This window comes from Rhinoraja longicauda, chromosome 3 (genome assembly GCF_053455715.1).
Source record: "Rhinoraja longicauda isolate Sanriku21f chromosome 3, sRhiLon1.1, whole genome shotgun sequence".
NCBI classification, from domain to species: domain Eukaryota; kingdom Metazoa; phylum Chordata; class Chondrichthyes; order Rajiformes; family Arhynchobatidae; genus Rhinoraja; species Rhinoraja longicauda.
Genome location: NC_135955.1, coordinates 86,638,694 through 86,652,419, shown reverse-complemented (window position 1 = coordinate 86,652,419; position 13,726 = coordinate 86,638,694). Strand labels below are relative to the sequence as shown.

The 13,726-nt window shown below is 45.3% G+C and overlaps 1 protein-coding gene across 2 annotated transcripts in view; it reads right to left on the bottom strand.

Moving 5' to 3' along the window:
- Positions 1 to 3,920: 3,920 nt before the first annotated feature.
- rad17 (RAD17 checkpoint clamp loader component) overlaps positions 3,921 to 13,726 on the bottom strand; it is a 37,928-nt gene continuing 28,122 nt past the window's right edge. For both annotated transcript variants that reach the window (XM_078397056.1, XM_078397055.1), the window contains exons 12-17: positions 12,571 to 12,656; positions 12,242 to 12,388; positions 9,136 to 9,282; positions 8,172 to 8,292; positions 7,102 to 7,159; positions 3,921 to 5,135 (exon numbers count right to left, since the gene is read on the bottom strand). In XM_078397056.1, coding sequence (XP_078253182.1) covers positions 4,883 to 5,135; positions 7,102 to 7,159; positions 8,172 to 8,292; positions 9,136 to 9,282; positions 12,242 to 12,388; positions 12,571 to 12,656 — 812 coding nt within the window. In that variant the 3' untranslated portion in view covers positions 3,921 to 4,882. The remainder of the gene's footprint in view (positions 5,136 to 7,101; positions 7,160 to 8,171; positions 8,293 to 9,135; positions 9,283 to 12,241; positions 12,389 to 12,570; positions 12,657 to 13,726) is intronic.

Sequence of the window (13,726 nt, the reverse complement as noted above, 5' to 3'; positions counted from 1 at the left end):
GGCAAGTGTGGGGGTTGGGGTCGGATGAAGGCAGGGGGGCAGGCGGAGGTGGAGGGGATGTATGGTGAGGGGGTGGTGGGTTAACAGAGCAGAGAGGGGCAAGAGGACAGATATGGGGATTAGTTAGGGTCGCTTGGCTAGAGGGGGAAGGGAGAGACCCAGTGGAAACCTTGCTGTGGTTCCCTGTAATAAGGGGTGGGCAGTAGGACCGAGTGGTGCTGTGGGACTCTGCCTGGTGGGGGCTGTGGGCCCAGTGCTGTGGGCCCAGTGCTGTGTCTGTGAGCTGGGTGGAGCTGCGACCTGCTACTGGGCCTGGGAGCCGGGTACAGCGACGGCTGCGACCTGCTGCTGGGAGCCAGGTACAGCGATGGCTGCTGGGCCTGGGAGCCGGGTACAGCAATGGCTGCGACCTGCTGCTGGGCCTGGGAGCCAGGTACACCGATGGCTGCAACCTGCTGCTGAGCGGTGTAGAGGTGCGGGTCGACGCAGTCGCTGGTGGAGGCCCGCGGGGAACTGGAGCCCGGGTAAGCAGCGGTCGGCCCGGTCAGCGGATGGCCTGAGAGGACGTCGGCAGCAGCGGCGGCAAAGAGGTCTGGAAGGTCGGCGGCAGTGGCGGTGAAGAGGCCTTGGACGTCAGCGGCAGCAGCCCCGGGGAGGCGGTGGAGGTCGGTGGTGGTGGAAGCCTCAGGTAGGCCGAGGAGGTCAGCGGTGGCGGCCCCGGGGAGGCGGCGGAGGTCGGAGGCAGCGGCGGTGGAAGCCTCAGGTAGGCCTTGGACGTCGGCGGCAGTGGCCCTTGGGAGGCGGTGGAGGTCGGCGGCAGCGGAAGCCTCCGTTAGGCCTAGGGAGTCAGCGGTAGCGGCCCCGGGGAAGCGGTGGAGGCGGTCGGCGGCGGCAGCAGAGCCCTGGGAAGCCGAAGACAGTGGCCCTGGGGAGGCGGTGGAGGCCCCGGGGAGGTGGTGGCCGTCGGCAGCTTCGGTGGTCCGGGCCTGGGACCGGCCGGGGAGGCGGTGAGGATCGGTGCTGCTCCTCGTGGCAGCAATGGCATAGCGGGTCTCGGCCTCGTAGTATGCAGGCAGGCGGCATGGAGCTCCGGGCCTGCGGGCGGTCGAGTCGCTGCCGAGGAGTGTCGGTGGAGGTAGCGGTCTGGAGGCGGGAGAGTTTGCAAGCCTTGGTGGAGTCCAGGTAGGTGAGGAATCGAGTGTTGCGGGCGTGGATCCGGCGAAGAATAAAGTGTAGTTGGGGCCCGTTGCAGGTGTGGGTTAGTGTGGAGCTGCGGGAGAGTCAAAGCGAGCGCCTGCAGGTGACGGCGCATCGCAGTCAGTGTACAATGCAGGGCACGGAAGGAAAATTGTTCTGAAAAGCGGCAGACTGTTGGAGCCTGTAGTCCGGGTTGGGTCTGAATTAGGAGGTCTGGAACCGGAGCTGGAAACCCCGAGGCAGAAGGTGGAGGCGCAGGCAAGTTCCAAGAAAGCAGATGTGGCTGTGGTAGCGAGTCTGTGTCAAGATGTGGTCGTAGAGCAGGAGGGCAGGAGAAATAACAGAGGGGGAGCAGCGAGAGAGCATGTTGCTAAACTCTCGTCGAAGAGAGGAGAACTTCTTCAAAGTAGACATACCTTGAGGAGAAATCGCAGTGCAGCATCAGGTAGTGTAAGAAAATAACTACAGATGCTGGTACAAATCTAAGGTATTTATTTCACAAAATGCTGGAGTAACACAGCAGGTCAGGCAGCATCTCGCGAGAGAAGGAATGGGTGATGTTTCGGATCGAGACCCTTCTTTGGACTGTTGTCAGGGGGCGGGACAAAGATAGGATATAGGTGGAGACAGGAAGATAGGGGGAGAACTGGGAAGGCGGAGGGGAAGAGAGGGACAGTGGAACTATCTAAAGTTGGAGAAGTCAATGTCCATACCGCTGGGCTGCAAGTTGCCCAAGCGAAATATGAGGTGCTGTTCCTCCAATTTCCAGTAGGCCTCACTATGGCACTGGAGGAGGCCCATGACAGAAAGGTCAGACTGGGAGGGGGAGTTGAAGTGCTCAGCCACCGGGAGATCAGGTTGGTTAAAGCGGACTGAGTGAAGGTGTTGAGCGAAACGATCGCCGAGCCTGCGTTTGGTTTCGCCGATGTAAAGAAGTTGACATCTAGAGCAGCGGATACAATAGATGAGGTTGGAGGAGGTGCAGGTAAACCTCTGTCTCACCTGGAAAGACTGTTTGGGTCCTCGGATGGAGTGGGGGGGGGGGAGGTAAAGGGACAGGTGTTGCATCTCCTGCGGTTGCAGGGGAAAGTTCCCGGGGATGGGGTGGTTTGGGTAGAAAGGGACGAGTGGACCAGGGAGTTACGGAGAAAACGGTCTCTGCGGAACGCAGAAAGGGGAGGGGATGGGAAGATGTGGCCAGTAGTGGGGTCCCGTTGCAGGTGACGGAAATGTTGGAGGATGATTTGTTGGATACGTTGGCTGAAGGGGTGGAAGGTGAGAACGAGGGGGATTATGTCCTTGTTACGAATAGGGGAGGGGGAGCAAGAGCGGAGCTGTGGGATGTAGAAGAGGCCCTAGTGAGAGCCTCATCTATAATGGAAGAGGGGAAGCCCCGTTTCCTGAAGAATGAGGACATCTCTGACGCCCTAGTTGAAACACCTCATCCGGGCGCAGATGCGGCGTAGACGGAGGAATTGGGAGTAGGGGATAGACGTTTTGCAGGAGACAGGGTGGGAAGTGTAGTCCAGATAGCTGTGCGAGTCAGTGGTAGATGTCAGTCACTAGTCTGTCTCCTGTGATGGAGATGGTGAGGTCCAGAAACGGGAGGGAGATGTCGGAGATAGTCCAAGTATATTTAACATTGGCCTCATCCCCGAACTCTACCTCCGCTACATCGATGACTGCATTGGTGCTACCTCTTGTACCTATGCAGAACTCACTGACTTCATACACTTCACTTCCAATTTCCATCCTGCTCTTAAATAAATCTCCCTCTTGTAATCATTCTCATCAGGGCGGCACGGTAGCGCAGCGGTAGAGTTGCTGCTTTACAGCGAATGCAGCGCCGGAGACTCAGGTTCGATCCTGACTACGGGTGCTGTACTGTAAGGAGTTTGTACGTTCTCCCCGTGACCTGCGTTGGTTTTCTCCGAGATCTTCGGTTTCCTCCCACACTCCAAAGACGTACAGGTATGTAGGTTAATTGACTGGGTAAATGTAAAAATTGTCCCTAGTGGGTGTAGGATAGTGTTAATAGTGTTAATGTGCGGGGATCGCTGGGCGGCGCGGACTTGGTGGGCCGAAAGGGCCTGTTTCCGCGCTGTATATATATGAAATATGAAATATGAAATTACCAATTATTCATCCAACAATGCTGGTGTAGTTGGCGACTTTAAAAATAGAGTTGGAACTGTGTCTGCATACATTACCTGTATAGAAATGCAGGAGGGAGAACAGCCGGGTGAACTGATAGGCATCCATAATGGTGGAATAGCAGAGGTTGAGGGCGTTATTATCCTCTGGAGCCGCAGAACACATGGTGGTGGTTTGGAAGTGTCTTCTTCAAAAGGGCTTCAAAATTCCAGATTTGCATATGTCTTAAACATGTGTGGGGAGTTGTGAATAAACAGCAAAAGCAGTTCAAGTCCAACAACTCATCAACTAGCAACTAACTGTCCTCACCATGTCTGCAAATCCAGTAGTTTATTGGCTAACGTCCAATTACATCCTCAATCCCATCTATCCAGAATTATGTTGAATGATGTTGACTTACCTTCCAGCTCAGAAATTGCTGGCTCGTTTTAAACTAACACATCTTGATGTTTTAATCTCTTCACTGAAGTAAACTTCCAGGAACATCCTTGTCTATCATTTTCTGAACCATTTATTCTTGTGCATTACATACAGAACAAGAGTCGATGTAATCAACAACTTAGTTCTATTTTATCATGGCACGACTTACATTGGGAAGAGATCCTAGATTGGTATTTGAAGATATTTACAATATAAAGTAATATTACTGAATACAGTACTTTGTTAAAAAGTAGACGCAGTTGATCAAAATATCATTTGTGGACACAATATTCCAGTGATTCATTAAAAAAATTGACCTATTTGAATATTGAGAATTTGCTCTGGCAGAAATATTATGAATAATTGTACAAATTGAAAAATAATAAATCAAGCATTACTGTGATCATTAAAAGATTGAACATAATTTTAATATGGAGTAACCTACTGTGTCCTGCATTTCTCAGTGAATTCTACCACTAAATAATGTCAATCTATTCATCTGTCACATGAATAATTCATTTATTAGGCTCAGAGTGCTGTACAAGGACTTTATGACCTTTTATTTTTTTAACCAAAGGCAATGTCAAATATAAATATAAATAATATTTTATAATTTGTTCCAATAACTTCATTTTCATTTCTAAATTCTTGGAAAGAGGATTACATTTTCAACCCAGGGCACTTTTTTAAATATAAACAAGCTCAATAAAAGCAACAAAAAATATGCATGACATTGACAAAAATATGGCATAAATGTGAATATTTAGCAAAAACATGGTCTAAACAAATTACTGTACAACAGATAGATTCCTTTGGTACAATCACTGGAAGGAACTTGTTCTAATCGAGCTACCAAGAGACTGTAAAGTTTCAGTTAAAGTTAGTGAGCTAAGGGGAAATTAAATTACTTTTGATGGTTCCAGAGTTTTAGATGTGTCGCGTAAACATTATTTTATGCTTAAAAGAATTTCAAATACACCTTTTAGCTACTCTGGTGCCAGCTAAACTTCCATTTGCATAAAATGCATTTGATCCATTATTTAACAGCTTGTCAATAATTAAAAATAAATATCAATCTACCCGTAAGTTAGAACAGAAAAGCATTTCCACATTAGTCACTATCATATTCCTCAATTATGAATTCCTCTTCTTCTAGAAAGACTTGTGTTATAGTAGGTTGAGGTTGGCTGCTTGGCAAGTCTCCCCCACCAGACTGGCCGAATGTCCTGGCCAAGGATGATGTCCGAGTCTCTGTTGCGGACTCATCAGGTGTCGTTAATAGCCGAGGCCGGGAACAGTCTTCTTCCTCAATGTCATGCTCAATAACACCAGGTTCCTTATCAGTTAAAGATTCCAATGTTAGCCTGAAAAAATCAAACAGTTAACAACATTATAGAGGGTGTCCAAAAACAAATTAGAGCACCATTTATCAGCTGTGAAACTTAGAGCAGCTAACTGGAAGATTTGAACCAACCCAACTGAAGAAGGGTCTCGACCCGAAACATCACCCATTCCTTCTCTCCTGAGATGCTGCCTGACCCGCTGAGTTACTCCAGCCTTTTGTGATACCTTCAACTGCATTATTCCTTTCTTTCCTGCCAAACATTGGAATGAATGCAATAATTACGACTCTGTTTCTTCTGCCTCACTTTAGGTTTGAGTTATCCACTCTGAGCCAGTCATATGGGTTGAAGGTGTCCACCTCCATGATATAATCTTACAAACAGATTTGATCATGGAGAGCAACTCCTGAGTCTTGAACTTCAATCCTATTTTCATAAAAAGAAAATGCTCACAGATTTCCTTTATGGCAAAATGTTTGAAACATCCTTTATATGAATAGAACAGACACGTTGTGGAAGGCATTACAATGGTGTAAAGATGAGTGTATTTTTAGGCCAAATTTAATTATTGCAAAACAAACATATATGTACGAGATCCACTAATTTCTTATAGAGGGATATGGATCATGTACAGGCAGATGGGATCATTTTAACTTGGCATCATGTTTGGCATAAGCATTGTGGTGGGCCAAACGGCCTGTTCCTGTGCTGTACTGTAGTAAGAAAGATCGAAGGGCATCCGTGATAAGTTGAGAAGACAAAGTCGCCTTGGAAGGGTCCCAAGGAGATTCACCAAGCTGATTCCCAAGATGAGAGTAATTGTTGTGTCAAGCAAGGGTCTGTATTATTTTAAGTTGAGAAGATTGAGGGGGTAATCATATTGAAACAAATAGGATTTTAAGGAGGGGAGGAGGAGGGAAGAGAGAGAAATGACAGGGTACATGTTTAGACGTTCTTACTGATGGGTGAATCTTTACAATTTTGAAAGTGCACGGAACCGAAAGCTATGGGATTCTGGCAAAGACAAGAACTTGAGGCCTGTGAAAGCTATGATCATATTGATTGGTGGAGCAGACACAAAGAGTCAGAAGCCTACTCCTAATCCTATTTTCTTCGGTTCTTCTCTACTTCAATATTGTTAACACAACTTAAAGCAAGGTTCACATTAAACCAGCAATTGTAAAGAATAAAGAGAACATAATTTCCAGGTTGGCTCAAGGATTCCTCCCATTGTCAAGAATGAAAACTAAGTTGGTATACTTTAAAATCTGAATTTTCAAATTTGTAATGCATGCTCAATAACTCTCTCCCTCATGCACAAACATACACACAGTTGATGCCAATCAAAGATTTCTTACGGAGGTAGAATATGAATTAGCAACAGCTTTTATGTGCAAAACAAAATCACACCATGACATTGGTGGAAACCATACGTACATGGAAGGGGGAAGATGCTGTGCCGGAGACTAGAGACCAGGAGAATGGAACCAGTGACGTCTAGACAAGGAATAAGGCTGATAGGAGAGGGAACTGAGGTCTGGCCTTCCGTCCCCTCATTGTCAGCTGCAGGACGTGCCCCGGGAACAAAGAGCGGGCAAGTAGAGCGACGTGTTCTCCAAGGGAGGAGATGGCTGGAGTCCATCAACAGCCTTTGACTTGCCTGGTACACCAGAGTGTGGAGTTTGAGCATTGCGCCAAAACATGGTGCCTCCTGCATGCGGCTTAGTAGATTATTCCTGTACAAGAAGGGTCTCGACCCGAAACGTCCCCCATTCCTTCTCTCCTGAGATGCTGCCTGACCCGCTGAGTTACTCCAGCATTTCGTGACACCTTCGATTTGTACCAGCATCTGCAGTTATTTTCCAACACAACATTCCTGTACACTTGATCATAGTATGGTGATACTCTACTGGACTGTTTATAAGGAAAATAATTTCACTGTGTTAACAATTAACAGATGTGACAAAAAAAAGTACTATTGACATACCTGGTAGAGTACTGCTTGAAAGGAAACCTTCCCACATCTTGGATAAAATTGATTTGTGCTGTACATAAACATAAATGAGAAAATATTGTAGATGTAGCTCAGATGAAAATGCAACTTTAAGAACTTTGTTATGCTTGGAATGATTTTGATTTCTTTTCACGACGAATGAATCTTTTATTTTTCTAGTATTCTGTATATATTCTATGTATATATTCCTACTGTGTAGTAATTGGACAGTAATGTCCTGTTGTTGGATGCCGAAACAACAACCATGCTCAAATAGTTAATTTAGAGAGAGGCAAGGATGTTTACTGCACACAGGCAGCTTGCTAACCATATCGCAAGTCAGGTTTTGCTCACCACAATGCAAGTCGAATTGCTGCAACTCCCTGCCTTACCCAATCTTGTGACACCTGTGAAGTTGAGATGAACACATACAGAAGGGCTAAAATTTAAGGTTTCCAAACTTAACAGTCCAATGCCTGGTAAGGTATTCACAGTGAACAGGTTCATTTTGTTAAGTTTGTGAAAGCTGGAGGGTTAATTTTACTCTGAGTGTACAATGTTGCACGAGACACAATCAATACTTGCAACATACAGCAGTTAATACTTAAACCATTACACACAATAGGTTTTCTATTGGGGAACATTCATCACAATGTTATTTGACCCATTCCATACGTTTTAGAGATGGCAGAGACACAAGTCAGTAAAATCTGTAGCTTTACGCTTCTATTTTGCAAACCCAGTGCACAGCTAATTATCTGCAGGATGCCATGTTATCCTGCCTGAATCTACTTAAAATATTCTGAACTGCATGCAGGTCTCAACTTGATTATCTCTCTCAATATAATCTCAGGGAGAGCAATACCATCCAAAATATACACATACTCCTGCTTCTGAAGATTTTGCTTAGCAAATCACTGGTTCTGATGGAAAAAAACCCACACATGCACTAATTGTTTTGCAATTTGTCTAGGTGCTACATATTTTTCCACTGATTTACTATCAAATGATTCTGATAACGCTGGAACTAAAACCCACTCCTTCCATAATATTCTACACCTTACCTTGATTTCTCATGGGGTTTGTCAGCAGGGCAAGGTATGGCAATAACTCAGTCTGAAGGCACAGTGAGCCTAAACAAAAATTTGAGAAAAAACCTTTGGCTGCGAGACAATTTTCCCTATGCTGAAACAATAAAGAAAAGAATTTTAGATTTTAATTACCATTACCGTCTGTATATAATTATACATAACATAACCAAGAATCCGTTAAAAGGACTTTTCAAGAATGTTATTTTCAACATCCAAGGCTCTCAATTACATTAACATCCTATACAATTAAGCTAAGGCCTCAGACAGAGGATAAAACAAATACAAAGGCTAGACAGATATAACAATATTTTTTGTTCACAAAGAATAGTGAAAGACCTGGATAGAGTGGATGAGGAGAGATGTTTTCACTACTGGGAGAGCCTTGGAGCAGAGGACACAGCCTCAGAATTAAAGGACGTTCCTTTAGGAAGGAGATGAGGAGGAATTTCTTTAGTCAGAGGGTGGTGAATCTGTGGAATTCATTGCCACAGGAGGCTGTGGAAGCCAATTCAATGGTTATTTTTAAGGCAGAGATAGAAAGATTCTTGATTAGTACGGGAGTCAGGGGTGATGTGGAGAAGACAGGAGAATGAGGTTAGGAGGGAGCAATACATCAGCCATGATTGAATGGCAGAGTAGACCTGATGGACTGAATGGCCTAATTCTGCTCCAATTACGTATGGACAAACAAACAATGCAAATGTTGTGGCCCAAGGAAAGACGTTTATGGAAGAAACACGTTACTTCTTATACGAGCATAACACCACAACCTAAACCGGCAGCATTATTGACTCGATCTATTTTAACAGTTTCATTAATCTATTGCTAGTCTGTACTGGTGTTATTCCCATGCAAAATAACCCGGCTGATTATAATTTGGTTAAATTGCAACCAGAATGCTAGCTGAACTTGTCAGCCAAACAATTGATGCCCATACCTTTTTACTTATCGACAGCCACTGTGGTTTGTGTAGAGGCTTGAAACCAGCTCCTCCTTTACAATTAGCCCGAGCTCGAGCTTTGTTCGCATGAATCAGCCCTCGTGTAGCCACAGATGCACTGTATTTCCACATAGTCGAACGATGCTAAGAAAGTAATTGAATGGATACACCAGAGGTTTATTAAAACTTACAAAAGGATTGACATTGAACATGCCTAATAATCACAACATTTGTGTACAAATAAGAATGCCATAGATTGTCCAGCCCAAAGAGTTTGAATTCCAAAGTATTCACGTCTTTCCAAATATGCGGGCTTCAGAAAAGGGCAAAATACTCAGTTGAGGTTTGTTGGGTTTAGGATAATTTTCTGAATTTTTATCCGATACCAAAATTTCAGGATCACAATCCTGTAGACATAATCAGCCATATGATAATCATAGAGCTGTACAGCATGGAAATAATCCCTTCAGCCCACCTCATCCATATCAACCCAGTTGACATAGGGCTAGTCCCAATTGCCTGCATTTGGAGCATTGCTCCCTCAGCCCTTCTCATTCACATATCTGTCTTTTGAAAGTCATAATTGTATCCACTTCCATAATTTCTAGCAGTTCATTCCACATAGGGACTACCCTCTGAGTAACGAAATTGCCTCTGAAAATCCTCTTAAATATCTCCCCACTTACCTCAAGCCTACGCCCAACCCTGGGAAAAAAAACTGAAGATTCATTTTATCCATGCCCCTTATGATTTTGCACATCTCAATCAGGCCAATATTCAGCCTCGTACATCCAAAGAAAAAGTCCCAGCCAACCCTACCACTCCTTACATCTCAAGCCCGCAAACCCAGATAACTTCCTCGTGAATCTCTTCTGCAGCCTTTTTAATCTAATTATCCTTCCTACAGCTGCATTACCAGAGCCTCACACAGTACTCCAAGTGTGGTCCCACCAATGACGTACAGCGTATCACGATAGCCCGACTTTTGTTCTCAATACCCTTCCCATTGAAGACAAGAATGCCAAATGACTTCTAGATAACACAGTCCACCTGACCCGCCACTTCAGGGAACCATGCCCTTGTACTCCCAGATCTCTCAGTTCTGCAACATTCTCCAGGGGTTCACCATTTGCTGTGCCTGTCCTGCCATGATTTGACATACCAAAGTGCCCAAACTTGTCAGATATCTTCTCAAACAGCAGAGCAGGCCTGACAGCCATCATTGTTTAGATTGTAATCTCAATTCGACATTCCTGATATCCTTTCATCTTCTTGCTTATCAGGAATTCTTCTACGTTTCGGGTCGAGACGTAGAGCGAGTACAGAGAAGGTTCACCAGATTGATTCCTGGGATGGCAGGACTTTCATATGAAGAAAGACTGGATAGACTCGACTTGTACTCGCTGGAATTTAGAAGATTGAGGGGGGGATCTTATAGAAACTTACAAAATTCTTAAGGGGTTGGACAGGCTAGATGCAGGAAGATTGTTCTAGTGGGGTACCGCAAGGCTCAGTGCTGGGACCCCAGCTATTTATAATATATATTAATGATTTGGACGAGGGAATTGAATGCAACATCTCCAAGTTTGCGGATGACACGAAGCTGGGGGGCAGTGTTAGCTGTGAGGAGGATGCAGGAGGCTGCAACGCGACTTGGATAGGTTAGGTGAGTGGGCAAATGCATGGCAGATGCAGTATAATGTGGATAAATGTGAGGTTATCCACTTTGGTGGCAAGAACAGGAAAGCAGACTATTATCTGAATGGTGGCCGATTAGTAGAAGGGGAGATGCAGCGAGACCTGGGTGTCATGGTGCACCAGTCATTGAAAGTAGGCATGCAGGTGCAGCAGGCAGTGAAGAAAGCGAATGGTATGTTGGCATTCATAGCGAGGGGATTTGAGTATAAGAGCAGGGAGGTTCTGTTGCAGTTGTATAGGGCATTGGTGAGACCACACCTGGAGTATTGCGTACAGTTTTGGTCTCCTAATCTGAGGAAAGACATTCTTGCCATAGAGGGAGTACAGAGAAGGTTCACCAGATTGATTCCTGGGATGGCAGGACTTTCATATGAAGAAAGACTGGATAGACTCGGCTTGTACTCGCTGGAATTTAGAAGAGTGAGGGGGGATCTTATAGAAACTTATAAAATTCTTAAGGGGTTGGACAGGCTAGATGCAGGAAGATTGCTCCCGATGTTGGGGAAGTCCAGAACAAGGGGTCACAGTTTAAGGATAAGGGGGAAGTCTTTTAGGACTGAGATGAGAGTTTTTTATTTTCACACAGAGAGTGGTGAATCTGTGGAATTCTCTGCCACAGAAGGTAGTTGAGGCCAGTTCATTGGCTATATTTAAGAGGGAGTTAGATGTGGCTTTTGTGGCTAAAGGGATCAGGGGGTATGGAGAAAAGGCAGGTACAGGATACTGAGTTGGATGATCAGCCATGGTCATATTGAATGGCGGTGCAGTCTCGAAGGGCCGAATGGCCTACTCCTGCACCTATTTTCTATGTTTCTATGAGACCCTTCTTCAGACTGAGAGTCAAGGGAGAGGGAGACACAGAGAAAGTGTAAGGTGTAAAAACGAGAGATCAAAGAGGATGCAGCTTAAGGAAAATGTAGAATAGATCATTGTTAGCTAGGAGAAGGTGACAACAAAGCACATACAATTTAATCAGGGGGACAGTCAGACTGGTCGGAGAACTAGGAAGGGGGAGGGATGGAGAGAGAGGGAAAGCAAGGGTTACTTGAAGTTAGAGAAATCAATATTCACACTGCTGGGGTGTATTCTGATTCTAATTCTGAAATTATTAAGCAATTAATTAACCTGAAAAATAACATGCGGCCGAAGATCATTTAGATCTTTGTTCAGACTTTTGATAATATGGAAGTACATTTCTTTCATTATAAAGGGCAACAAATGAATGAGCTCAGATGTTTATGTGGGCAGATGCAAACCAACTCCCCCAATCAAGGAAGTGATTTAAAGTGATTCACAGCCAATAAAGTATTTTTGAGTTGAGTCACAGTTGCAATGAAAGCAGCACAATGTCCACAAGTTACACAAGGAATCACAATGGCCTGGCTCATGAATGTTTGTTACTTACATTCCAATCTACTGTTAAGAAGTCTGCATCACTTAGATAATCACTAGCTCGCACAATGTCGTCTATGTCACCAAAGAAATCAAGATAATTTTGGTGAAGATAAAGATTGAACAGCTCCACAGACATGTGTGAATTTTCAATCACCTCCTGAAATACAAATAAGACATGAAAATGTTACTCTTCCTAATATTTTGTTCATTTCTGCTTAATCATGTAGGACTATTGCTCTGACATGGCCAGCAATCATAAACTTCCTTGTTCCCTTGTTCATTGTCCCTTGTTCTCAATGCCACCACAAATGTCATGCCTTTGACAAAGATTATTCTTACCTCAGGATTCACCAGAAGTGGATCCCTCTCATGCTCAGCTAAATGGATTGGTAATGGATTCAAATGCAAGTCATTGGGTGGTTCTCCTTAAAAAACAAAATTGCCATTATTTAAGGCTGGTCAATTTTAATTCACACATTAGACTGAAAAGTTTAGAATCAATTTCATCACCGAACACTTTGAATAAGTTACTAATCTACAAGAACGTAATTTGTGTGGTAGCTTTAAATATGTATGTCAATTTTAACAAGATAATCATTCTTAGGCAGTTTAATTTCACGCAATTGTCACAGTTTTTCTCTTCTTTTGTCCACATCTACATAGGCACCAAGTCTCATGCATCCAAAATCCCCATCTTCAATGTCTTACACTAGTTTCTGGTTTAAAACTGCTCAATTTTAAAACTGCCCTTGTGTCTTTAAGTTCCTCCACGATCTGTCTGAAAGATTGGCGATTTGAAACGTGTGGCGGCGCCTAACGGCTGCGGCCCGCTGGCCGTCTGTTTGTCTTTTTTCCCTTTTTGTTTGTGTGTTGGTGTTGGGGTGGTTTTTGTTTTTGGCTGTGTATGTGTGGGAGGTGTGGGTGGGGTGGGGTGGGGGAAAACTTTCTTTTTTTAGGTCTCTTCCTCAGGGCGAGGCCCGGCCGCGGGGCCTTCCATCGGCCGGTGCGGCTCGGCTGCTGGGCCTTCCATCGCCCGGCGCGGCTCGGCCGCGGGACTTAACATCGCCGGCGCGGCTCGGCCGCGGGATTTAACAGCGCCCCGCGCGGCTTGGCCGCGGGACTTAACATCGCCGGTGCGGCTCGGCCTTTCATCGCCCGGTACGGCTTGGCCGCGGGGCCTTCAATCGCCCGGTACGGCCGCGGGACATTTCAGCGCTCGGTGCGGCTCGGCCGCAGGGACTTCCATCCCCTTGCGGGGGGGCTGTGCGGGTCGATCGCCTCGGTAGGGGTCGAGCTGTCTGCCCGTGGGCATGGGGGAAGAGAGAGGAAGTTTTGTTGCCTTCCATCACAGTGAGGGGGTGTTTGGAGTTACTGTGATGGATGTTTGTGTTGGGGTCGTGTGTCTTGTGTTCTTTTTTTTTGTGTTCTGTGACTGCTGGAAATGTAATTTCGTTCGGTATCTCGGTATCGAATGACAATAAAGCTCTGTATTCCT